General features: G+C 37.2%; 2 protein-coding genes across 3 annotated transcripts in view; one reads left to right on the forward strand and one right to left on the reverse strand.

Moving 5' to 3' along the window:
- Window positions 1–14,580, forward strand: part of LOC130562793 (RNA polymerase II elongation factor ELL2) — a 31,771-nt gene extending 17,191 nt beyond the window's left edge. Inside the window, exons 3-13 of one of the 2 annotated variants that reach the window (XM_057348049.1) lie at window positions 1,391–1,518; window positions 2,891–3,054; window positions 6,428–6,663; window positions 7,507–7,631; window positions 8,861–8,981; window positions 9,816–9,961; window positions 10,004–10,281; window positions 10,925–10,988; window positions 11,327–11,498; window positions 11,690–11,734; window positions 12,844–14,580. In XM_057348049.1, coding sequence (XP_057204032.1) covers window positions 1,391–1,518; window positions 2,891–3,054; window positions 6,428–6,663; window positions 7,507–7,631; window positions 8,861–8,981; window positions 9,816–9,961; window positions 10,004–10,281; window positions 10,925–10,988; window positions 11,327–11,498; window positions 11,690–11,734; window positions 12,844–12,954 — 1,590 coding nt within the window. In that variant the 3' untranslated portion in view covers window positions 12,955–14,580. Of the gene's footprint in view, window positions 1–1,390; window positions 1,519–2,890; window positions 3,055–6,427; window positions 6,664–7,506; window positions 7,632–8,860; window positions 8,982–9,815; window positions 10,282–10,924; window positions 10,989–11,326; window positions 11,499–11,689; window positions 11,735–12,843 lie in introns of both variants that reach the window. The other variant, XM_057348048.1, reaches the window with a different exon arrangement.
- Window positions 14,581–15,142: 562 nt separating this feature from the next.
- On the reverse strand, window positions 15,143–17,560 carry pex11a (peroxisomal biogenesis factor 11 alpha). The gene is made up of 3 exons (XM_057348260.1): window positions 17,000–17,560; window positions 16,789–16,904; window positions 15,143–16,446 (listed from the first exon to the last, which is right to left on the reverse strand). The coding sequence occupies exons 1-3, from the start codon at window positions 17,053–17,055 to the stop codon at window positions 15,878–15,880; spliced, it is 741 nt and encodes a 246-aa protein (XP_057204243.1). The 5' UTR covers window positions 17,056–17,560; the 3' UTR covers window positions 15,143–15,877.
- Window positions 17,561–27,165: the final 9,605 nt, after the last annotated feature.

The raw sequence follows: 27,165 nt of genomic DNA on the forward strand, positions 1-27,165 counted from the left end.
CATACAGTCTCATTAAAGGAACAGTTCACCCTAAAATAAAAATTCTGTCATCATTTACTCACCATCGAGTTGTTCCAAATCTGTATAAATGTCTTTGTTCTGATGAACACGGAGAAAGATATTTGGAAGAATGCTTGTAACCAAACAGTTCTTTGCCACTATTGACTACCATAGTAGGAAAATGACAATGGTAGTCAAAAGTGCCCCAGAACTGTTCGCTTTGCTGCATTCTTCAAAATATCTTCTTTTGTGTTCAACAGAACTAAGAAATGTATAAAGCAATTTTTCATACTATGGTTGTAAGTGGTGGCCATGAACTGTTTGGTTACAAGCATTCTTCCAAATATATTTCTTTTTGTTTATCAGAACAAAGACATTCATACAGATATGGAACAACTTGAGGGTGAGTAAATAATGACAGAATTATTATTTTTTGGGTGAACTGTCCCTTTAATTGGTTAGAAAAACTAGGACATTGGCCCTCAGGCCCTGAGCGCCAGGCCATCATTATTGTTTAGCTCTGAGCTTGTTTGCAAGACTGCGCGCAAGTACAGTTCTTACAAAACCATGTTTAGCTTAAATACAATACCATGTACAAAACATTCTGTATCAAAACAGGTTTTGGTACTACAATTGCTTCTTCCAGGGAAAGTAATGAATGTAATTTCTTTACAAAGACATACCGTTTAACATTTTGCGTGTAAGCAGAACACAGCGTTCTGATGAGATATGCCCCCGATTTGTGTGTGCATCTGTTTATTCGGTTTTTATGACTTTTCTGAATTTCTTGTGAATTGCCTCATAAAAAACTGATATCTTCCTTGATAAATAAAAGCCTGCATATTCAAACACTGAGAGTTTCCTTGTATTTCCCTGGTTGTAGTCTGATGAAAATGCTGATTGTAATTTAAATCCTCCGGTTGGCTTGCACTTTGTTACACAGGTGTATTTCTAGCAGGCTTGTCATTTAATAGAACTGGACCAGAGACGTATAAACAAACTATATATATATGTATTTGTGTGTGTGTATGTACTGTATATGTATGTATGTATGTATGTATGTATGCATGTATGCATGTATATAATGCATGTGTATATATATATATAATTATATATATAATGTATATATACAGTATATATATATATATATATATGTATATATATGTGTGTGTATATATGTATATACTGTATACACACACACATATATACAGTATATGTGTGTGTATATATATATGTGTGTGTGTATATATATATATATATATATATATATATATATAATGTATATATATGTATATATAATGTATATATATGTATATGTGTATCTTTATAGAAATATATTTAAAGATTTTGACAGTTCTGACATGTCTTTTTATTTCTTGTCATTTAACAGTATGTGAAGATTCCTGTTCCCTCTACGGATTCTCCTGATTCATTTCGTGTCTTCTCATTCTACCTGTCCAGTGACAGTAAAGACAAACCTCAGGCCAGCTTTGATTGTATTCACCAGTATGTCTCTGGGTAAGGTCAAACACATGACTTCAAATCATTAGACTTTTAGAGGAATATTTCTATTTTTATGTGTAACTTGTTTTATTATTGTTCTTTTTTACATTTTGATTGGTTTAATATATTAAAATAGTTTAGGTAAGGGTCATTTTAAATGTTCATATTATATCGCTTTAATTTTGTTTTTATGTGTGGATAACTAGTATTTTAAGTATAGTTTGTTATTTTTCTTCAGGACTTGTTTTATTGTCATTCCAGATTATACAACACCATGCCTTTTTGGGATTGGTTGTTTAATATGTCAATCAAGTACTTCTTGTCTGACAGAATAACACTGATCTACATCCTCCAATGTGTATTGAAAATGTGAATTTAAAGTACATTTAGCATACATTTTACATTTATAGTTATATATATATATGTATTCTATTAATTGTATTTTTACATACTCCTGTGTTTATTTCAGAATGCAAAAATATTTTTAGGTTTATTCATAATTTACCTTACTGCTGTGAGTTGAAGTTAAAGGGATAGTTCACCCAAAAATGAAAATTCTGTTAGGAAGATATTTGGAAGAATGACAGTAACCAAACAGATCTCATCATCATCATTTACTGCCATAGTAGGGAAAATAAATACTATGGGAGTCAATGGAGGATAAGATCTCTTTGGTTACTGACTTTCTTCCAAATATCTTCCTTTGTGTTCAGCAGAACAAAGAAATTTAAAGTAAATGGTGACAAAATTTTCACTTTTGGGTGAACTATCCCTTTAAATGTATAATATGTAAATTCTTAGTTTGATTAGTTAATTATCCGTGCAAGAATTGATTTTCTTAAAGCAGTCATAAGTATAACAATAGTACTGAAAGCATATGTTTGTTTGTTGTTTCTCTTGAAAGTATAGAGTGCAAGTTTAACTTTGTTTGCATCAACATTTACTCTGACCTTTGAACTCAATTTCCATGACAGCATTGGGCGTCAGGGACAGTTGTAAAGTTTCAGCCTCTTGATCAGGGTAGCACTGATCTGTTCGCCCTCCGTCTCAAAGGACACTTGTAGTCCCACAATACTCCACTTGTCTTACAGAAGAATAGCATTGCATAGGTTTGTGGGAAAGAGGATGCAAAGCAATTCCACAAAAACCAGCAAAGGCTATTAGTCATAAATTAGTCACTGACTTTCCGCCTGCTTTACGGACAAAAGGCCAGCTGTAACGCAGATGACGCTGAGCAACGTGGAGCATGATGTTAAACATGTCAGTCTTTACAAGAGAGGACAGAGCTGTGTTATGATCCCATTTCAGTTTAATTACACAAAATGCTCAAATGTAAAAGTGTTATTGTGTCTTTACTAAGAGTAGACTACTCTCTTCTCATATTCAGAGATGGCAGTGAACATCTGGAAGGTCAGGGCAGTATTCAGGACAAAATCACGGTGTGTGCTACTGACGATTCCTACCAGATGACCCGCGAGCGCATGTCTCAAGTGGAAAAGGACATCTGGAGTCGCTCAGCCATTGAGATCAAACCCGGCTCAACGCATCCAAGTAAGAATCCAGCTCACCCCTATGCCTAGATGTACCTGCTCCAAAAGAAAATAATCTGCTAGTATCCCGTCCTGTTAAAGGGATACTTGACCCAAAAATGAAAATTCTGTCATCATTTACTTATCATTTACAACCTTTGAGTTGTTCCAAATCTGTAAATTTCTTTGTTTTGATGAACACATCAAAACCGGGGGGGGACAAAATCTGTCCGGTTACAAGCATTCTTCCAAATATCTTTCTCTGTGTTCACCAGAACAAAGGAATTTTATACAGATTTGGTACAACTCGAAGGTGAGTAAATGATGACAGAATGTTCATTTTTGAGTGAAGTATCCCTTTAACAGTGTTCACAAACCAGGGTATTGTTAGTCTGTGTATCAGATCCGCGTAATTCATGTGAGAACGGTTTCCTTCCCCCACTCGGAGACGCCGCAGATATGAAGCCACAGGCATGTTCCATTAATCTGATTGAGACTGCCAGAAGTATGCGCTAACAGGTCTCATGCTGCGTGGATGAAGTTTAGGCCAGGATTTTAATTACCGTGGCTGGGGATCAATTAGGTTTTCATCTGCAGAAATACTGAATTATACATAGGGTTTCTCTCTGAAGCCGAGTCTGCGATTCCCAAAGCGATTGGTAGAGAGAACGACACGGGTCGCTCTGTACTCTTGAGTCTAAGAAAGCCATAGCCTATTTGCGCAGGAGTAAAACGGCAATTTATTGATATGTGGAATGAATGTAGGATGTTACAAATGAGATCTGTTTGATTCTGGCAATTAAATGGGCTGAATTGCTTTTGTTGAGGACAGCAATTCTTTCCAACCCGCCTAACACGCAATATCCCGTTTTGCCCGTATGTATCTCAATTTGCTATGTGATGTAAACACATTTGCTGAAGCACTGCTTGCTAAAGGGGTATAATTTATGGACAGATATTACAGGAAGGCAGAATATTGCCGGGGGATGATTTGATGCTGTGCAATTCAGATACTGCCATTCGGATATGTGACACAGGGTACAGTATTTTGTCTGGCTTTTTATCCCATCACGAATGCGGCGTTTTAAATGCAGCTCTCAGTTTCATATGCATGGCGACAGAAGGGTAACCATATCCTTGCAGAATTTTGTGGCTGGCAGATATGCTTGCTTGACTTAAACAAAAATATAATTTCTAACTTTGTTCCCATCTCTGAAGTCGAACTGGGAAACTTCTTGCGGTCGGGTGCTGTATTTTTGTGGTAATGTAATAGCACGCTTATCTTTAAGACGCTTCTAAATTCTGCTCAGCCATCGTAGCTCTCATAGTTGACAGAGTCTTGTAAATGTATGGCAGGTATTTTAGTGGGTGTTTAATTATAAAGAAAGGGGGTATTTTAAGGTGAGTCTAATTCTGTACACTGTTATGGGCCTTGTGGACAAACATCATCAAACGTGTACTCACAGTTTGATGAGGTTAGTTCTCATACATACAACTGGCCGCGTATATGTTTATGAATACATCAGTCACTTTACACTGTAGCATTTACTGTCATGGTTTTCATCTTAGACCTGCTGGCGTGTTGGAAGACATGATTAAAAAAAGCGATTACTTGGCATAGTAATAAAAATAAAAACAACTTGATTTGGGAATTCGATTTGGTGAGATGATTACAGTCTTGATGTTTGAATCTTTTGACATCCGTCTCTACAGTTTGTACCCCCCAAACACATGGTAAATGATTATAATACTTCTGAGATGGACAGCGTTTAATTCGGCACTTTTTGCAAAGCGCAACGTGTTTAGGCGTCAAGAGGAATTCCGTTCACAATACTGTTTATTTTTTTTCTCTCATTCTTTTGTTCTGGATGCCTGTTGGGTGGTAATAGTCAAACATTCCTCATAAATAGGTTCATTGTTCTCTTGCAGCTCTGCAGATATGGCAGTGTATTGTATAGTTAAAAGAGCTGTCTTCAGATTTCAACTGCTGTATGAGATTTTTGTGGGTCTTGCCAAATGGCTTTAAAAGTCAATCGTTTATTTCCATATGTTGAAACATTGTCCACAATGACTGTCCACATCAGTTCATTCTGCAATCATATTTGTCATATGTTCTGTGAGGACTATTTATTTATTTTTATTTTGTATTTTTTTTGTCATAAAAATATGCATTAGACAAATTTTGATGAAATTTTCTATTGCACAAGCAAGATAGCATCCAAACAGGCCAAGTGTTTTCATTTAATCCTATTTAATCTTGAATTCTCAAAACAACAGTGCATCTAATTTTGTGTCAATAACAAACTATAAACACAAGCATAAACAATGTAACATACTTGGGGACTCGACGTATGGACAGCTTGCGTTTTTGCGCTTCACTTTGTCCTATTGCAACCTTTAAAGTCCATCTTAAAGTTGTAATGAGATTAGACATGCTTGATATCTATTAGCACTCCTGTGTCCTGCTGGCTCCAGGTGAATTAGCACACTGATGGGAAAAATAAAAGCAGGAAAGAGACTGTTTGACTTGCTTCAGTTTCCGCAGCCTGCCTGTTTGCTCAAGAGAAGGCAACGTTTACCGTCAGCTCTCTTTAGTACGCAGCCTGCCGGTGCACGCTAAACTCACAGTTCACATCCGGAGAGCAGGTCATTCGAGTGTTACGGGGCAGCGCTGTTGACTTGGAGAAGTGGTTGAACATTTGCAGTTTACACTGTGCTGTATGTGCGATTGTCGTTTGTCACGGCCACGTCTCCCGTTATTCGTGCATCTGATCCGGGGTGGCTTGGTTTTGTTGTGCGAGCTTGGGGATTTGAGCGGTCCTTGAAGTTCTGTGCTATTTGCAGAGAGCTTGGTTTATTTTCAGGCAGTCGGTTAGCATTTTATGTCACTTTTAGCTTTTCAGGGTTGTGAGCTTGTATGAAACTCTTGAGAATGCTTTAAGGCAAAAGTAGGAAATGCAAAAAGGAAAAAGTTGGACTGTGATTTTTTTATAACGGTCAAATGTCAAAATATAATCAAATTAATTGATCATAATATTTTCTTAATTTGAATAAAATATTTTTAAATATTTATTAAATGTGTAGAACTTAACATGTAATATTTAGCAAACATTTTTTTTGAAAATAATTTTAACAACATATATATATATATAATAATTTGTATTTATTATGATTTTTCAACGACATTGTTATTGTTTCAGATGAGGGCATTCATGAATGAAAATAACAAAAAGATGCTTAAGAACTCAATATATCACTGGCCTACACCACATTGTATATTGTTTTGCTTTAATAAATATATATATTTTTACATGCTTTTGTCATGTTACATAAACAGCCTTAGAAAAGCAAAAATCGCTTCTCTTAAATTTTGTATTTTCTGAATTCTTCCTCAGGTAAATGTGTGAAGATTAAAAAGAAACAGGGCCTGTCATCAAGCTTTGACAACAGACATTCACCCAGCAACAAAAGGAATGGTGGCCCTAGCTTGGTGGCCCACAGGCCCTTGAAAGAACGTGTTATTCACATTCTGGCCTTAAAGCCCTACAGCAAACCTGAACTACTGCTCTGGCTGGAAAGAGAGAAAGCCAGTCCCAAGGACAAGGCCGACTTGAGCGCTGTGCTGGAGGAGGTAATTTACAGGCATACTCGCACCCAAAACACGCTATATCTTCAAAAACAAACTGCTTACATTCAGCTTCAAGAGACGAATGTCAGTATTCAGTTAGAATCAACAGGTTTTCATATGTAGTTGATCAGCAGTGAATCCTCTACCAGCTCCAAAATTTGATGCCAGAATCATCAGACGTGGCAACGTAGCTCAGCACTCATTTCGTCGTTCAGAGAATTTTCTCTAGTTCGTATCCAAAGCTGCTGCTTCAATCACAATCTCTCCAAACTAATGCAGTAGAGCTCATTTCTGCTCCTGGACATCTACCTTCCTGAGAAGTTTGCTTTCAAGCGCACACCTAACCTTTCAAGTCAAACTCCAAGCTTCTTCTGGTGTTTTATAAGGGTTGGATCTGTACTTTGCCAGAATTTAGATCCCCAGGAGCAGGATAGAAAGTTCCAGCGCATTCACAAGTTGAGATCACGGTACTATCTGTAGCAATTAGCCTGCTGTCGTAATGATATTTGGAGATTGGATCGTGTTTTGACAGAGGGAGGGTTGTGGTGTTCCTATCCCATTTGTAGGAGTGCTCTACAGAATGGCCCGTGCTACTTTGTTTTAGATTTAGGAGGCCTGAATTGAATTATTTTCCTCTGGATGCGTTTAAGAATGGCCCATCATGCATTGTTCTTCTGTCTCATAAGATTGTAAAGTGCTATATTTCCTTAAAAAAATGCTGACTCCATTTCTTCCCTTTGAACAGTCGGTCGTTCTTGACATATTTTCTCTTAAGTGCATTTGTGAACCAAGACCAGATACTCATTAGGAAAAAATCTAATAATTCTATTGTCCATTTCCTTTCAGGTGGCTAAACTCAATCCCAAAGATCACAGCTTTACTCTGAAGGATGATTTCTACAGACACGTGCGGAGGGATTGGCCCGGCTATGTGGAGGAAGAGCGGCAGCTCATTCAAAGAGTGTTAGCAAGGTGCATGTTCATTCTTTATTTGTCACTTATCTATTGATGTTTTAGTTTGATGCATGATATTGCTAATAAAACTAAGAAGTACTTGATGCGTGTTGGCTGGCAAGTTGTTGGCTTTGAAGTTGTGTTTAAAATGAACTGGGAAGATACAAGTGTTTTTTGGATAATATAATCGTGCATCTTACTTCTCGCTCTGTTTGCATTGTTTAGTAACTTCTTAAGCTTTCACAACAGTATTATTACCCAACTTCCTTTGCTAAACAGTCACCAACCCTTGATAGTCAGTGTCTTGTTATCCAGGCTTTGAGACTCAGGTCTTGCCCTCCCTTTCTGCCTCAGCAGCATGTGTTTTGAGGCCTTATCGAGTGCGTGTTTTATCATCACATAATGTGGTTAATAGACCTGTCTGAGCAAGAAGTCATGCGTTTCACCATACTGTGGTGTTGAGTGGAATTATACTGAAAGATGAGCAACGTTCAGTCCCGGAACAATAGAGGAATAAACTTCAAATATCCTGCCAAATATGAGTTTGGCAGCTGTGTTTTTGGGAGGTTTGCCACGCTGCTTGTCTACTCTGCCTTCTACCTCGATCTCTCAATTTTAACGTTTACTGCCAATTAGAGTCTCAAATCTTTTACTGGGACAGCTCGAGTTACTGTTGCAATACACGGAATGTAAAAACACCACTTGCACAACTTGGATCACTTGCTGAAACTTTAATGCAGTGCTGCTTCTGTCGTTTATTTTGCATAGTGGGTCGAGGAGCACTCGTCGTGTAATGAGACGGCAGCTCTATGAGAGGAAAGAGCTGGAGGAAGCAGATTGCCAGAGTAAAGTTCCAGGAGAGCGAGAATGTAGCTGGAACTATTGTTTTCATGGCTGGTCTTTGCCAGTGTCACTACCGATGCCATCAGTTGACCGGAAATGCTAAACTAGACTAACAAGCCCTGGCGTTCTTACCGACCGAGTCATCGACTGAGCTTTGTTGTTTTCGCACTGCGTTCGGGAACAGCCCGACCCACAGCCGCGCAAATCCAAGCCCTTGATCCTGAGATTTAAACGTCTTCCTGTTTAGTTCCTTCATTTCCTGTAAGCGTAGCTTTTTATAGCTTTCTGCAACTGGAAATGTTATCTCAACTTGGCACGGTTCATCGTTTTTTTACAGTAAAGGTTTCCTGATGGCAAGTATGAATGGAATGACATTTTGACAAGGTTTCATTTTCTAATTCCAGAAAACTCCAGCCTCTCAGCAGCAGCGGTAGCCAGTTGAAAAGCTTCCAGTCCAACCATTCATTCCACAAAACCTCAGAGGACTCTCCATCCCAGCTCAGCCCTGTCAAGAATCTCTCCATGGTAAATATGCACCTATAAAAAGAAGTGTGACTTTTCCCCAGTCTGGCTAATGTTAAAGGAACCGTTCACTCAAACATTTGCATTTTGTCATGAATTACACAATAGTATCATAAAAGTTATCCATATGACTCTGAAGTAAATGTGTAGTTTTTGTAAGGAACAACCCAAAACCATTGATCATTATTGACTCACAATCTTTGCCGCAGCTTTAATTTATCTCAACAATTGCCAGTTGCCAACCAGAAGTGTAGGCATTGGTGGCGTCGGTAGTTGTGGTGCATTTTTAAAGCTTTAGCCAGGAAGATTATCCCTAAAATACTTTAAAAAGCTAGCTTAAATAATTTAGATGAACTATGAAGTAGCTTTCTGATGCTGTTATGTCATCACGTAAAAAAAAGTTGCACTAACATGCTGCCTTATATCTTTGCATTGCACTGAAGAAAAAAGTAAAAGATAACATTTTTATTTAGATGAACTGTTCCTTTAATGTTGCAAAACGCTTTACTGCACTGTTTTGCATGCTTTATCATCTCTGCAATAGTTCCCAGACTACCAGGTTCTTGTGTGCACTTAAACAGGTTTGTCATTGAGTTTTTGATTGATTACCTGAGATGAGAGTGAAAGGAATCCTCCCTTTCCTTTTTTCGCCCTTGTGGAGACGATTATGTTTGGCGCCGTCTGCTTTTTATTTATGGAGATGCTGGAGGCCCTTCAGTCGCTGCTGTTTGCAGGAGCCTATTAAACCGCTGGTCCCCGCTATCGCTCGCCTCATTCAGATGTTCCACGTGCTGCTTTCTGTCTGCAAAGTTTCTAAAATTCTTTCTTTATTCCCAGAAACGCCCAGTGCCTTCCGACCATCCTGAAAGTCAGACGCCGAAAAAACAAAGAATATTAGACCAGAACATGCCCTTGCAGTCTCCTTCCAATGGACATCTTAGCACCTCAACAGGCCGTAGCTCCTCTGCCCACGGACACGCAAGTTTGCAAAGCAAAACCGAGTTTGGGAGAGGTACCAATAATGCTCAGCAGAGCCCAAATGCACTTTACCAGCGGCATAAACTCTGCGAGTCTAACAGCGTCCCCAAACAAGAGCGATCGGAATCAGCACAGCAGTCACCCCCCAGCCCCAAACGCCCACAAATCAGGACTGAATCAGAAATCTGCACTGACCAGCAGCTAGCTAACGGCCAGCACAAAAAGAAGAAGTCCAAGAAGCATAAAGAAAAGGAAAGGGAACGTTTAAAACCGGAGTGGGTTGAGGCCAGCCCAGATTTAAAGCAGAACCAAGAAAATATTAATGGTGAGTAATGGTTTAGATCATTAATGATCGTGTATTTATTTCACAAAATGTGTTGCTTTAAAAAGCACAGATTGCGCACATGATCAATGTTTGTGCTACGTGTGTTATTATAGGGCATTTACCAGGCAAAGCCTATGTAGTTGTTGTTTTACAGCGTCACCCAATGATAATCATTTCACGAACAAAACATTCTGCCTTACTCATAAAAGTACTTGAATTGAAAGAAAACGCCCTGTCTCTGCTCCGTCACGGTGTTTGTGAAAGTCATCATCTCGCTGAAACAGAAGTGGCTTCTGAGAGACACTTTCATTTCAAGTGAAATGATGGCCGGACAGGTTAGGGCTCGCCAAGCAATTCAGGAAATGTTCCCGTGCCGTGCGCAAGTGAACAGACGCAGGCGGGTGAGGCTGTCTGAGCCCTTCCCAGCGCCATGGTGGATGATTAACTCGCTAACAGTTGGGTGACCCTCTGGAAGACGTGTGGAGCCCGATTTAACCCTCCGCTCCATCTTGACGTCTGCTATCTGCATTTCTTATCTCAGAATTTCATAAATGACTCCATCAACCTTTGCAGCATGGCTCTTTGATACATTTGCATAGCATGATTAAATAAACCCTTTCCATTCTTGTTTGTTCACGTGTAGAGCACCAGAGGCCCAACACACCTGTCACCCGTGCCTCACCTGAAGATCTGGCTGACTATTTATTGTGAGTGAAAACAGATTTTTTATTTATTTTTTATTTTGATGCTCTGGGCTTTAGCAGAGTAATTCAAGTTATTTACCTATTCCATAATGTTGTTAAAATGGATATTTGGTTACGATTAAATAATTGTCTATAATATACTAAGCATACACATAGCACGGATACTTTTATATAAACGCTGCAATGGTGCAGAACATCAACAAGAACAGAACATGCTAAATTAATGGCAATACTCCTCATTTATTGTGATCTTTAGTGCCATCTACTGTTTTTTTTAAGGTATTTTACCAAGTGACCAGTTTTTTTTAACACCGTTAGTTGACTAAAACTTTTTCCTTTAGGAAATACAACACTATTATGGACTCCGAGCAGCGCCAGAGATACTCTGAGGATTTCTGTGCGGAATATGACGAGTACATAGACCTTCATGAGCGCATAGGAAAAGTTACTCAGATGTTTGTTCAGCTGGGATCTAAGATAAAGACGCTTTCACCTGGGACACAGGAATATAAGGTATGTTAAAAGCCACAATACATGGTTTTGTGTGACATAAGTGATTTGTTTTAAGAGTTATTTATGGAATGTGTGAGTGGTTCGCAGGATAATGGCTTAGCAAATGTTATGTAACACATCACGTAATGCTGTGCTGTGATTTGTGTTTTTCTCGCGTGTCCTAGTTTAATTTTTTATTTTGTTTATGTTAGGTAATGGAAGAGCAAATCATGGAGAAGTATAGGAAGTATAAGAAGGTAAGAAAACCTTGATGTTATTTTGTGTGAAAAAATGTGCATCATATTGACCGGTGCATTTGGCCTTTAGGGACGTCTAAAACTAGGAATGGGTAAAAATATGACTTTTACTTCCTTACTTGTGATCTTTATTTGAATTTTAGATTTTCAGGAAAGATAAGCTGTAGCAATCCTCCCATCCAGCAGATGTCTGAGTTTTACTGAAACTAGGTTACTTTGTAGATGCAGTGGTCCAACTTTAAAGGGACAGTTCACCCAAAAATGATAATTCTGTCATTATTTACTCACAAACCTGTATAAATGTATTTGTTCTGTTGAACACAAAAGAAGATATTTTGAAAAATGTGGGAAACCAAACAGGTGTGGTACACCAATGACTACCATATAGACATCTGCCCGGTTAACCGAAAATATCTATCACGTGATTTATGCACAACCTGTGAGTGAAGTACGGGAAAATGCTGCTGCATCCGAAAGCCAGAGGGCGCTCTCGTGCAGAAACTCCAAATACGCACTGCAGAAGAAGATCACAACGCACTTAGTTCTAAATGCCTAAGGACATGTTTTTATCACTGTTACTCAAGCCTCCTCAGGTATTTTCATGATAATAAAATATATTTATAATGATCATGTTTGACGGGTGTTGCTTTTTCAAATGCACGTTATAAGCGACTCAAACTCGCACTGCTTTTAGATCGAGCAGCATTTCCTACTGATCCCAGAGACTTGCTTCACGGATAAGCTACGCGTCAATAAAATCATCGATACCTTGCATTATCGCAGCCAGCTCGGTTTCAGCAGGATTTAGTGGTAACCGCGGTTAACCGGGCACGTCTACTACCATAGTAGTTTTTCTTCATACTATGGTAGGCATTAGTGCCCCAGAACTGTTTGGTTACAAGCTTTCTTCCAAATATCGTTCTCTGTGTTCATCAGAACAAAGAAATGTATACAGATTTGTGAGTAAATGATGACAGAATTTTCATTTATTGGGTAACTATCCCTTTAAATCTCTGTATGTTCACTGCTATAGTTAACAAAACATTGAATCAGAATGCAGCCGGTTTCTTCTTTTAATTAACAGTGTGTTAACTTTTTTGTCTCTGTAGAAGTTCCCAGGTTACCGGGAAGAGAAAAAGCGCTGCGAGTATCTCCATCAAAAACTGTCACACATCAAAGGTCTGATTCTGGACTATGACCATACGCAGGCTCCTTCATAGAACCAGGCATTCCTCTGTCCTCCTGCCCTGTCTGGTCACACGGACCAAAAGACTCCTCAGTGGAAACAAACTAGGACCGGTTGTGGTACCTTGAGCATGAAACAGGCAATTCCACTTCTCTGCACAAACTGTGGGTGATGGTGTGGAGATTGAGAAACCAAGCCCCAACCATCTAACAAAGGCCAAGACCTTCAACTAGTGACTTAAGCCCTTTAAAGTTCTTCTCTCTTTTTTCTTTCTTTGTGTGTGTACAAAAGTGTTGCATTGAAAGGAGTTTGGTTAGACACGAGACACAACCTAAGCCAAAATATTTTTCCATTCCCATCCAACTGTCGCTTCTAACTTTGGCCCTGAGCTCTGACCTTCGGGGCTCCTTTTATGGTACAATCATGAAGCCTGGACACTGAGAAATGATTATCTTTACTGTGTTTGCTGTCGGTCGGTGAGAGCTTAAGCACAGTTTCTATTTTGATATTGTACTGAATGTATATTTGTAAACTTGTAAGATCTTGACTTCTATAATAGAGGGTTTAATCACTGGATAGAATAAGGGAAGCCTGGAATTTTCTAGACTCTGGGATAATCCTACCAAACTCTGTAGCGTGCAAGGGTGCAATTTGTCTTATGAACGTCCATGTGAATGATGGTTTAAATGTCCAACCTAAACAGCACCATGCAGTCAATCTGTCAGCCTTCGTCTTTTCTGTGTAGCTGTATAAATCCAAATTTAATCTAGAAATCTTAAACCACTTGAAGGAGCTTGAAGCATCAAAATGAAATAAAAAGACTTAATCTATTGTGACAAATGTACAACAGTGGTCATATTCTCATGATAATTTTGTCCAGTGCTCAAACCACTACAGCACACTGTCTTAAAAATAATGATGGTGATCATTTATTCTTGTTATTATTATTAATGTTGTTATTCAGTCACTAAACAGCAGAAACAATCATGTTTTAAAGCACATTTAGTTTATTGGTCATTTTTTTCCTTTAGTTTTTTTTTTTAAAGAAAAATGTATTAATTGATGAAAGAACATATTCATTACCTGTCGGAGGATATTTTACATGTTCGATTTATTGACATGGCGCTATTAGTTACATTTCTTGAAGTTCTAATAAGCTTTGAAGGCGACTTCAGCATTTCTTTGAACCCTAATATTTGTTCGGGACATGTGAATGAACGTATACAGTATGTTTGATTTCCCTAAATGTAGTACTTGTTGAATACATGGACTATCTCAGTGGTCTTATGTTGAATTTTGATGACCTAACACAAACACCAAACCTTATAAAAACGAAGTCTTTCCAAAGTCCCCGTGTCCATGTAATTCCTGTCCATCAGCTGACTGTGCCCGTAGCCTCATGTACATTATGGAAGTATTTTTGTCACTTTTGCGCTTTGACATTTCTCTTGTGGAGACTGCTAATCTGTTATTTATGTCACTACAGTGTTAGTTCCTCTAATCCTTGATCCTGATTTGTAATCTGGCTGGAAAACTGATAGATTTGCCAAAATAGCATTGCTTTTTATATTGTTAACAGTTTGTTTCATTCTTTCATGGGGCAACTTCATGTATTGATGTAGATGCCTTAAATAAACTGGACCGAATTAACTTGACACAATGAACATGTCTCCTGCCTTTTTTATTCTACTCGGCTTTGTGTGTTTATCACATCGAGTACCTGGTTTTACAGTGTAATTTACATAAAGCCAGTTTAACCATTATGATAATAAGAGTTAAAGTGATACCCATCTCATTTAGTTTGCAGGAACAAAAAATTGCAACTTCATTTTTTATCATTTTATCAACCTCTGTCCAATTTGTTAGATGTAAGAGTACTTTTTACATTACTAATACAAAAAAAAGCTGTAATAGCTAATGCAGTTGCGTCCATTGATTTAATTCAACAATGAGGGGCTTTTTGTTTCTAGTGCTACATATGAATGAGTGAGGCATTTGATCTAGTAAGCTCATATAAATGCTATCACAATTATAAGAAAATAGTCATTACAAATGCATCTGGCTGTTGAATTATTCTGGATCAATGTTATGTGTTCAAACGCATTAAGTCTCGTATACTTTTTGCTGATATCAGCAATGTGGAATAAAATAGCTGACATTTTATTGATAGACAAGTGAAAATACACAATAGTAAAAAACACTAAAACATTTTAAACAGGGCATAAAAATAGCTTTATTTAAGTTCACAGTTTAAAGTTAGAGAAGTTTGTGCAGACAAACAAAACTATAAAGAGTCTATAACTATATAACTATAAAGTCTTCTGTCATGATAAACCAAAGTTAAAAATCATTGGATGACAAAATCTGAACCCTAAATTAAAATTCACATCACCTTTGTTTTTCTGTAATATAGCTCTGTAAACACGGGATCTAACAGACTGAGGTTGAGTATTCCACAGATGGCTCTACACCTAGAGGACTGTAAATGTTAAGCAAATATTTAAGAAAGTTCAGCATCTACTCCCAGTGCATGAAGAACACCTGTTACCTGAAAAGATGTCAGTAAATACATTACAAGAGCAAAATATGTTAATCTACCATGACCTTTAATTTTACTCTTATTCCAGTAAGTACCGAAGTGATATCTATATTAAAATATTTAAAATGTGCAAAATACAGGTGCATTATTTCTCTTGGTCTTGTATGATACAAATTCAATGACAGATACATCAAGGCACTCTATTTAATGAAAGTGTATGCAGCATGGGTCCATGTGCACACTGCAAAATATCATATATCCCTTACATGAATTCAAAGAAACATCTTATTTTAAGCAAAATCTAAGTTGATCCCTTTACAACAGTCTGCGTTTGTTAACAGTAGTCTTAATCGCGCATTAAAAGCTGAATATTAGTCGTGTTACTCTAAATCATAAATAAGAAAACAAATTCCCTAAATCATGGCTTCATTTTAAGGTTGGGCCTCAGAACTGACAGTATGCCTAAAACGGAAGAAATAAGACCACAGAAACCGACCACACCCGCATTTGTCTGGAAAATACCAAGCATGTCAAGGGGAATGAAAAGATCGCAAATGTTTTTAAGTGTATCGAGAGCCACAGATGGGTGACTTTTGAGGCTCTCGATCAGCAGAAAGAGGAAAGCATCAAGCTGAGGCACAATGACACACGCCACATCTGGGCTTTCGTTGAGATGCTGGTTGACTTTGTGCTGGTAGTGTCTATCCCGAGACCTCTGCACCATAAGCTGAGTGATGGCATAGACATCTCTGGTAAGATTCATGATCAAGGAGAGAAAATAGAAGCGAGTGGCATTCAGACTCCAGCGCTCCTTGTCGATGTCTCGTATGAGTCCAATACTTCTGGCCCAAAGTAGGTTGTCGCAGATGAAGTAGAGGGCACGGTTGAGGTTAGCCAAAGTGAGGCACAGGCGCAGCACGGGGTCAGAAATATGAAGAGTGCTTTTGACCGCATGGACGGAGTTCACAGTGTTCCCGAGCCTGAGAACTAAAGAACAAAAATAAATTCCTTATTTTTTTCAAAAATAGAGGCAAATCACAATATATTAGGGGGAAAGAACATTTAAGCAAATAAATAATTTTTGTTTTGTATCCCTTATGAAACGTAACCATTTTTTTATTATAATACAAGTATAGTAAACATGTTTTTGGGTGGGTTGATTGTCATTATATTGCCATAGTTTTACTACAAATATCTTGGTTAAACTGCAGTTGTGGTTATTGTTTTTTCTACAAATATTACAGTCAAACTATGGTTACTGTAGTAAAACCATGGTTGGTTTTCTTAAGGGACATCGTTGCTTTGTTTTGTCTGAGTGTTCATTCCTACGTTTTCGACCAGAGCTCATATTAGACTCCAAAGACTGCAGCTTTTTCACCAGCTCCTTTCTTTTCGCTTCATTTCTCAGTAGGTATTTCGACAAAGCACATGCATACTGGGTTGCCCTAAAAGAAAAACATTTCAAACATAGATTTAAAGGAAATTATTTTAATCCGATGTTATTTTAAGGGATGACATTGTTTGAAAGAGATACACTAACCTGAATATGCGATCCCTTCCTTGACTTTGGTTAGTAATGCTGATAAAAGTTTCCATTTTGTCAGCAGCAGTTTAACAAAACAATACCACCCAACACGTGATTATTGTAAATAATTCAGGAGTAAAATACTAAAATGCTCTAAAACTGAAGCATTTTCACAAGTTAAAAATCCGGTTTAGTGTAATGAATAAGTGCTCTGTCAGATCCACACGGACAGGGTAAAGTCCACGCATGCAACATGCGAGACACACGGCGGAAACAAAGAACAAACTTCACATCCCGTTGTTAAATAATTTACTGTTTCAGTAATCTAGTTTTTAACTAGTATGAAATATTAACTAACAATGGATAACGTAAACTTTGCGACATTTACATAATGCACTTACGACGGACTGTTTTAAAGCAATTTATACTGATTATCTTATTCACTCTCTCCGCGTTTAATAATGTTCTAATAAATGTAAATAAATTGTTGTGGTTTAAAAACCTTTTCAAAAGGTCTATTATTTTTGCAACTGGCTTTGTTTTAAATCGGATGTTTTTTACTGACGGACAGGCACGCTGTACTTCCTGATTCAACTGACCAATGACAGACACAGGATGAATGAATTAGGTCTCTTTCACAAGAGTCGGAACTACGTCACCGCAGGGTAAAGCAACTTTCCCTACAGATTAAATCCCATTATGGTAGAATGCGCTTGTGTTTTATACAACTGCAGGTTAGTCTTTAGTTAACGCTAAATGATGCACGTGCACTTTTTATTTCACGTATGACTTTGTATCTGTTTGCTGCTTGAAGATATAGGATTTATGGTTGAATTTGTGACACATGTGAAGCTGATAGAATTGATATTCATTCTGATTTATAATATTGACCTTTGTTTTATTTTCTCATTAAATGGTGAATTAACCCCTAACAGATCTTTTCCTATAGTAGATCGACATAGCCATAATATGCATCAAATATGTAGTCCATTTGTTTTACAGCATGTTTGTTAAGATTTGTCTGTTACTAATTCTGTGCTACAAAGTGTAAAGGGTATTAAGTGCAGGTTTTTATTTGGGTTCAGTATTCAGGTTTACAGTCATTTGTAAATGCTCAAGGGAAGTTAGCAATGCAGTTAAGAATATTGTGTACAGAGAATTATCTGTGCTTAGATCTGCCAGTTCAATAACATGCATTATTGTCTGCCTGTTTACTATAAAAGTTATTTCATATTTCTTTAGATAATACTCACGAAGAGGTATTTAAAGAAATAAATAATTATATATTTCCTTAATTTTGGTTATTCCTTTCAAGTTGATCTTTCCGTTACGTCTACATCTGCATCTTCAATCATTTTATTCCGATCAGATGATGCATGGAAGAGACTATTTAAACCTAAGCGTTATTTTTTATTAGAGCAACCATTTGTTTTTGTGAAATGCCCAAAATGATAAGATTAAGACTAAAAATAGTTAGTAATTACACTCTAGACACTTTTTGAAATAGTTTTGCTTTATTGTCACCGATATAGTAAAAGAGTCCCGTGGTTTTTATAGAAACAGAAATAAAAGAGGCTTCGTTGTGTGAAAGTCAGAGTCACACACCTGCAGGGGGCAGTCTTGAATAAAAAGTAAAGTGTAATGTCAGTCTTAACATCAAACTGACAAAAATCTTTTCACACACACACCAGCCAAACATATAGCAATCGTAAATGCGTTGAGTTAAAGAGTGGCAAAATAGACATGCTTTCACATTTACATTTATGCGATTAACTAATGCTTTTATCCTAAGTGCTGTACATTTTTATCAGTATGAGAAACGACCTTACCTTTCTAGCGCCATGCTCTACAAGTTGAGCTAAAAGTAATTATATTCTTATTTATGCTATGTTAAGAAATGTTTTAATTATTATGATCATTTTAAAATGGTTTCGAAAGAAATAATGGTATGATCTGGCAACAGATACATGCACGTTATTGCTGAGAAAGTAGGCTGTATATTGAAATAACTAAACTCAGACAGCAGGGTAAGATAAAGAGATAAAACAGATTGTTTATTTAAGAGTACAGTATTTTTGAAGAAGCTTTCAAATGTTGTCTATTGATATACACTACATTTTACAGTTTAATTTTAGCTTTGATTATGTAGAAAATAACACCCATTCTTGGTTATTGACTAACCGACTGCAATGCTGTTATGGTCGATGGGTGTTAATGTGTCTTACGCTATCACAGATGTTTATCATAAGTCAAGTGAGTTTATGAGGATCGAGATGTTTACTCTTGAGTCTGGAGACATAATGAAAGTAAGCTTTAGCAGAGACATGCATGCATGCATTGCTCTTATATTAGCTGTACACAGTTAATGTTAAAGTACCGATTTTCTCTAAAAAATATATTTTCTATATCTGATAGGACTATGTATAGGAGGTAAATATGATACAGTATGAATTCCAAGAAAAGAAAGACTGAGATCACAATGTAATTTGAATGATTGATCGAAACGTGGGTTATTTTAAACATGCCTGGAGGCGACAAAAAGTAAATTATTTCTGTGCTTTCCTTTTCAGCCAACTGGAAGAGGTTTTGTGACACTTGTGCTGATATTCAAATAGGGTTGCCAGGTGCAGTACATCATGTTCTATTATGCAAGTATGGAGACGTAGCTAATTCAACGTGTGTATTAAGGCCCTGAATGCTCAATCATACAAGGTTATATTATGAGAGATGGCTTTTTCAGACAGTTGTGTTGTGGTACATTCATTACAGTTGAACTGAGCCTGTCATAATGGTAACCGTGGTGTTGTCACATGTTGCTTTAAAGGTGCTATGTGTAATCTTTTGGAGGATCTATTGACAAACAACTATGTCTTCAGAGGTGTATAAAAACCTTACATAATGAAGCGTTATGTTTTTATTATTTTAGAATGAGCTACAGTATTTCTATAAACATACACAGCGGGTCCCCTTGCATGGAATTTGCCATGCTGTTTCTACAGCAGCCCAAAATGGACAAACTGTTTTACAGGGCGTGTTTCGTAAATACAAAATATCTCCTTCGACAAAGAAGCGAAAACATGATGACATCTTAGCACTGTGTCAGCCACCGTAGCGCTTTGAAAGGGAGGTGTGGAGTGAGCCATTGGTTGCTATTCTAAATTTCATACACTGGACCTTTAAACCTAGTTTTAACATTTAGTTATTGCTTATAGGTGTCCTTGGTAACAAAAAAAGGCAGATTTGTTTCCTCTTGTGTTTTTATCTGCAAAATTCACACTTTGTCTGGATTGGTCATTATAACAAAGGTTCCAGTTTGTGCTTTTGTGCTTATCAAGCACAATGATGCAAGGGTGTAAACTAGTCAATTTCTGCAATTTAGAACAAAAAACACACATTTATGGCATAACCCACTAATTGTGTTCAGGCACATTTTTATCTCTGAGGCTCTTACACACGTTAACAATGGCAAATGACATTTGTGGGGGTTAATGTTAGTTTCTGACAGATAATCGAAATAGACACCAGTGCCATGGGAACAATCTCAACCAGTGGCACTCATGGCTCATCCTCCCTGATATGCTGAGATTAAAATCTGCAACATTTAAAAACTGTAACATGATTACTGGTGTAATCTAAGTTTATTTTAGGAAGGCATATATCAGCTCCTTTTTAATGCAAAGGTGCATGAGAAACCAAGAAAGCTTTAAATGGGTAAATGCAAATTTGTTACTGTTGTAATATAATGTCAATACAATTAATGTTACATGGATTCTCATACTGATATATCACATGATATATTTCATGTTTTTATATTGAAGTTAGCCAAAGCGCTCTGAAGAAACCTGTTGAACAAGGTGCATCAAACAGAAATGCATTCAAGCTGTGTGTTCAAACGAAAGAGACAAAAACCATTTCATGGAGCAGAAGATAACAATTTTACTATATCATCTTTTGGCTGGTTTTCCGCAGCCAAAATAGCTTTCATGATTGAATGCATTTCTTATGTTGTATTTGATTTAAAATGACGCTGGCATAATCAACACTTCATATTATGCTGATAATGATGTTAATTTCTATTTATTCTTGAGCTGAGTGTGACTCGAGTGTAAAGGTGAAAGATACACAGTAAAATCGCCAGTGTTAAAAAGGTCAAATTAACACTGTTTAATTAAATTAACACAAATTAACTAATTTACTATTTAACAAAATTTAACTATTTAATTTAATTAACAATTAAAATAATTAATTATTAACAAATTAACTATTTAATTTAGTTAAATTAACACAAATTAACACAAATTATACACTCACCTAAAGGATTATTAGGAACACCATACTAATACGGTGTTTGACCCCCTTTCGCCTTCAGAACTGCCTTAATTCTACGTGGCATTGATTCAACAAGGTGCTGAAAGCATTCTTTAGAAATGTTGGCCCATATTGATAGGATAGCATCTTGCAGTTGATGGAGATTTGTGGGATGCACATCCAGGGCACGAAGCTCCCGTTCCACCACATCCCAAAGATGTTCTATCGGGTTGAGATCTGGTGACTGTGGGGGCCATTCTAGTACAGTGAACTCATTGTCATGTTCAAGAAACCAATTTGAAATGATTCGAGCTTTGTGACATGGTGCATTATCCTGCTGGAAGTAGCCATTAGAGGATGGGTACATGGTGGTCATAAAGGGATGGACATGGTCAGAAACAATGCTCAGGTAGGCCGTGGCATTTAAACGATGCCCAATTGGCACTAAGGGGCCTAAAGTGTGCCAAGAAAACATCCCCCACACCATTACACCACCACCACCAGCCTGCACAGTGGTAACAAGGCATGATGGATCCATGTTCTCATTCTGTTTACGCCAAATTCTGACTCTACCATTTGAATGTCTCAACAGAAATCGAGACTCATCAGACCAGGCAACATTTTTCCAGTCTTCAACTGTCCAATTTTGGTGAGCTCGTGCAAATTGTAGCCTCTTTTTCCTATTTGTAGTGGAGATGAGTGGTACCCGGTGGGGTCTTCTGCTGTTGTAGCCCATCTGCCTCAAGGTTGTGCGTGTTGTGGCTTCACAAATGCTTTGCTGCATACCTCGGTTGTAACGAGTGGTTATTTCAGTCAAAGTTGCTCTTCTATCAGCTTGAATCAGTCGGCCCATTCTCCTCTGACCTCTAGCATCAACAAGGCATTTTCGCCCACAGGACTGCCGCATACTGGATGTTTTTCCCTTTTCACACCATTCTTTGTAAACCCTAGAAATGGTTGTGCGTGAAAATCCCAGTAACTGAGCAGATTGTGAAATACTCAGACCGGCCCGTCTGGCACCAACAACCATGCCACGCTCAAAATTGCTTAAATCACCTTTCTTTCCCATTCTGACATTCAGTTTGGAGTTCAGGAGATTGTCTTGACCAGGACCACACCCCTAAATGCATTGAAGCAACTGCCATGTGATTGGTTGATTAGATAATTGCATTAATGAGAAATTGAACAGGTGTTCCTAATAATCCTTTAGGTGAGTGTATATACAGTGTATCCAAACTCTCAAAGTGTGGATTATATAAACACTGTGAGAGTTAATTTGACCCTTTTTAACACTGGCGATTTTGCTGTGTATCATTCTGACATTTTTTTTATTTCCAGGTTCAAATAGATAGTATTCGTTTCTGTTTGAAGTTTACAAAGATGAATAATGTATTTTGCCCCTCTTTACAGAAGACTACAGTAGATGCAGTTGAATTGTAGGTACATATTTTACATCTCTCTCTCTCTCTCTCTCTCGATCTCTCTCTCTCTCTCTCTCTCTCTCTCTCTCTCTCTCTCTCTCTCTCTCTCTCTCATGATTAATGACAGACATTATTAACAGAAGGCAGATTAAAACACAAGTGAATAGAGTACATATGCATGTATTTCTAAGAGAGAGATTTTCATACCAATAAAAATTCTAGCTTCATTTACTTGGAAAAATATTAGCAACTGACATTTCAGGGACATCATTGATTACAATAGTAGGCAAAATTATTGTATCTTTTTTTTTTTGTTCTGTTGAACACAGAATTAGATTTTGAAGAATTTAAGAAAGCGAAAACTTCAGGGGGACCTTTGACTACAGTTTTACTTTTTCCTACTATGGTTGTCAATGAAGTCCCAGAAATGTCAGTTTCTAACATTTTTCAAAATATATTTCTTTGTCTATATCAGAACAAAAAATAAATAAACAGGTTTGGAACAACTTGAGGGCGAGTAAATGAAGACAAACTTTTCATTTCGGTGTGGAGTATCCCTTTAATGTGAAGAGGCATCCACAAATAAACTAATAAAACTTGTGTTTTAAAACAAATAAACTTATGTTTGAGTTAGAATTTTTCCTCCTGGTTATGACAGCAAGCAGTTATTGCCATATTCTTGGAGCTTATTGCTATATTCTGAGTGGTCAACCACAAAGTCAAGTCATGGTCATTGATTTGTGGTCATCTCATAAAATTGGTGTTGTTCAAAGCAAAGCTTTGTTTAAATTCTGAAGCCTTCATAAAGCTTTGTATGTAATGGTCTTGTAATGGTCTCAGGCAAGATGGTAATCTGATTAAATTGTTTTAAATCTTTTATATACCTGCACCAGCCCACCAAGAAGACCCATGTCTTTATTTCCACCCCCTAAACGTATATATAAATTTTTAGTTTAGTTTAGTGTATGTTGTCTACTCTCAGCACACATATCATGACTACAGTGTTCATTTGTATTCCTTGTAATTAAAAATATACTTGACAAATAGTGTTTTCAGTGAGCCTTTGCCTATAAGCATTGAGGGCAGTGCACAACAGTCAGACTTGTGGGAGTTCAGCACTAGATAAGAGGTCATGTTAAATTTGTGAAAATACATTCAGAGAACGTGCCATTTTGAATGTGCAAGTTCTGAATATTCATGCCACTTTTACAGAAATGGATGATACGCTTCAAGGTTATTCCTAATGTTACTCTTAAAGCACACATAATGGAAACTTATATTTAAAAAAATATTAAAAAGTCAATTTCAAGTGGAGCACAGAAACATCTTTTGTCATTTAAAAGATGTTTAGTTTTACCTTATCTTTGACATTCTAAATTGTTCTAAAGTTCTAAAAAAAACAGAGAAGTATTCCATTTTAAGTGACTGCATTAGATAAAATGATATTGAGGTGATTTGAATGGAACTACAGTCCTGCAGTTTTCAGGTTCAGTTCTAGTACAAACTGTTCACAGAATTTAAAGCAGCGGGTACAGAAGATTCATTCATTACGCATTGTTTTCTTTGAAATGCAGAGATGATGCCAGCCAACAATTTCACGACTTCACTTATTTCTATTGAATGGGTTGTTTGTCTTCTAAACGCACACATTTGCATTTGTTTTTATACTCATTTATCTTCAAAATGGTGTTTTTTCCCGGATTATTAACCATGCCAAGCAACACTTGAACAAAGATTTTTTGGTAAATGATATTTAGCTTTACAGGAAACAATGACAACCTACAGCGTCAAACATAAACAGGCAAAATGTAAGAATAGATAGCCGTTGGCTTATTGGCTTAGCAGTTTTTTGTGTTCTGTTCACATGTGAAAGCAGTTTATTACTTACATACCTCTTTAAGCAAAGAGACTATTTATGTTTATGAATCAAGAAATTAAAGTCCACTCATTATTAAAAAGTGCCTTCAAATACTCTGACGGCAACATGACCAGAGTAGTTAGGGAACTGTACTGCTTGCACGTTTAATCCCAAGGTAACCGCTATAGCTCCAGCTTTTCCTGACTGAGAAGTCACTGAGTTCTCTTTCCTTTTGTCTCAAACATTAAGCCCTCGCGCAGGCCACAAATCTGTCGTTGCTTGAGGGAACTGATGGTGATTTGCAGTAGATTAAAGCTTCAGCTAAATGTTGCCTCAGGTAATTCAATGGTGACTAATGTTAGCACAGTAGGAGCATCTGTAAACTAAGTAATGCCTAAAAACTTAGGCATCTATTAGTTAATTTTTGTTGCTTCACTACTAGAACTATTTTTACTACTTTTTCTTCACAGAAACAGAAAATTTTTCAACACAGATGGGAGGCCATATAACAAAAAAATGTGAAGGAACTACAGTATAAAACTGAACGAACCAAGTAGCTTTGATCAAAAAATTAAACAGACTAATACATGTCCACAAATTAATTTTGTTGTTTTACAAGGTTTAATTTTGTGCTGTTTTAAGTTTTGTACGCTGTAACTTTAATAGTGTTTAAAATGACTACTGTCCCTATTATTTTGTCATTTTCATGACACTTTGGGTTCTCTAAATGTTGAATCCATCTGACCACCAATTTCAAAATTTTATGTCAACTGCATGGTAAGTATTATGGAATTAATTGTCAGCCGTTGGGAACATTTTTTTGTGCTTACCTCACCTTTTAGGTGCTGTATAATCTTCATTTTCAAGGTTGAGTAATACACATTTTTCAGTTATTTTCTGTAGTTATAGTTACTGAATCTCTTTCTAAGTGAGTTTTGGCCTTTCTGTGCAAAAAGGAGAAGGCCTGGAGTTTGATTGCTGGAGTGGAAAGTGAGTAGGCCTACTATAACATCCCGTTACCAGTGAGTTTCTGTGCATCTTGAAAACCCATTCAAATGCTCAGTGACCTTGCATTTACACAGGACCTGTGGTATATTATCTGCTATAGTAAGATATAACTACATAAGGTGTACATTAGTTGTAGTTTATGTAATGTAAATAAAGGATTTCATAGAAATTCATAGAAGATAACATAACTTCACTTGATTATTACCCAGTTGCCCAGTGTAAATGCTATTCAAATGTACTGTTGGGAAGGTGGTTGGACTTGCAGTCTCTAGATTTTATTATGCACATGTGAATGGCTGGCAGTGACATGACCTCTTTTCCAAGGAATTGATAGCTAAGAATCACACCAAAGTTCCCAAACAAAAGCTTTTTTTATTTATCTTTTTCCCCCAAAACACCTTTTCACCAACACAACAAGTACTTGTCTTTCAGACCATAATCACTTATCAGCGATATAAAATAAATAAAAAACTTGCTTACAAATGCTGATGTACTTTCACTCTGCAATAAGCTTTGTAGTTATGCTTTTGGATCACACCATCTTATCCTGCCAAGGCACACTGCCTTCAGGAGAGTTAAAGAAGGTGCAGAAGACCTCCCTTACATTACAGGCCTCTGTTGATGCCCTGTTTACTCCCATGTGTCTCACTGGTGCCATGTGTCTCCCCAGCTGCTCTGCCTTGTCTAGCAACCTCTGGTTTTCGTTAGGGGCAAGCAGGGAATTGTGAAAGTTTATTTTTTACTTATTTAAAGTGCCTTTTATTTGTTAATTTGTGCCAGTTGGTACTTTTGATGATTGTTTTTTGTTTTAAGTTGAATGGTTGTTTCATATATTTGTTCGAAAACCAAATATGAACCTTTGCTGTTTTTGAAAGCTGAATGGTGATTTTATGTTTATTATTAAAAATAAAGACAAAAATGAAGATCTTTGTCCAACCAATGTTGAGACCAATGTTGGTCAGCGTTTTTTTATCAATGACATTATGCTTTTACCTCAATCCAACTGCCAGTCTCTGCTTGGGTTCTATAGCAGCTCTGTAATTTATCGACTGTGTGGTCAGTTCAGGGCCAATGAGGGACAGACGTTCATCCATTTGCTCTGCGTTCATTCTGAAATACTGATGATGGCGTTGGCTGTCCCTAGTTCAGCTACAAGATGATAAAAATGTCCTTGTTCTTTCCTTCGCTGGTTGAGAGGATGCACCCAATACCTTCTCCTTCTGCCCCTTTAGTCTTTCCTGTACGAGAACAAACGCCAATGCTCTCCTCCTGCTCATAGGCACTGTATGTGATAGGTAGATAAAGATAATTGAGGATGTATTTTAAATGACTAAAACAACTACAAAAATATTATTCTTAAAGTGTGTTTAAGTAGGACATAGTAATAAACACAACAGTAAACACAATTAAACTGGAAAAAATAGTAACCATTTAGCTAACTTACCCATGGTGGAACGGCAAAAATCAGGACAAAAAAAGAACATCAACCAAACCAAATTTGCAACCAAAGAAAATCTGACAGGCAAATCACGTGGTCTCGCGAATCCTATCGCTGCGCTTCTTATCCGCTTCTGGTGTGAGTTGGC

The sequence above is a fragment of the Triplophysa rosa genome, linkage group LG12 (genome assembly GCF_024868665.1).
Source record: "Triplophysa rosa linkage group LG12, Trosa_1v2, whole genome shotgun sequence".
Classification (NCBI taxonomy): domain Eukaryota; kingdom Metazoa; phylum Chordata; class Actinopteri; order Cypriniformes; family Nemacheilidae; genus Triplophysa; species Triplophysa rosa.

What these genes read in the sequence shown, in the direction of transcription:
- pex11a (XM_057348260.1), bottom strand. Translation starts at nt 17,055, where the DNA reads ATGGAAACTTTTATCAGCATTACTAACCAAAGTCAAGGAAGGGATCGC. An exon ending in GGAAGGGATCGCATATTCAG is followed by an intron (nt 16,905 to 16,999) that starts GTTAGTGTATCT and finishes TTTTTCTTTTAG; the next exon opens with GGCAACCCAGTATGCATGTG. An exon ending in TATGAGCTCTGGTCGAAAAC is followed by an intron (nt 16,447 to 16,788) that starts GTAGGAATGAAC and finishes TTTGTTCTTTAG; the next exon opens with TTCTCAGGCTCGGGAACACT.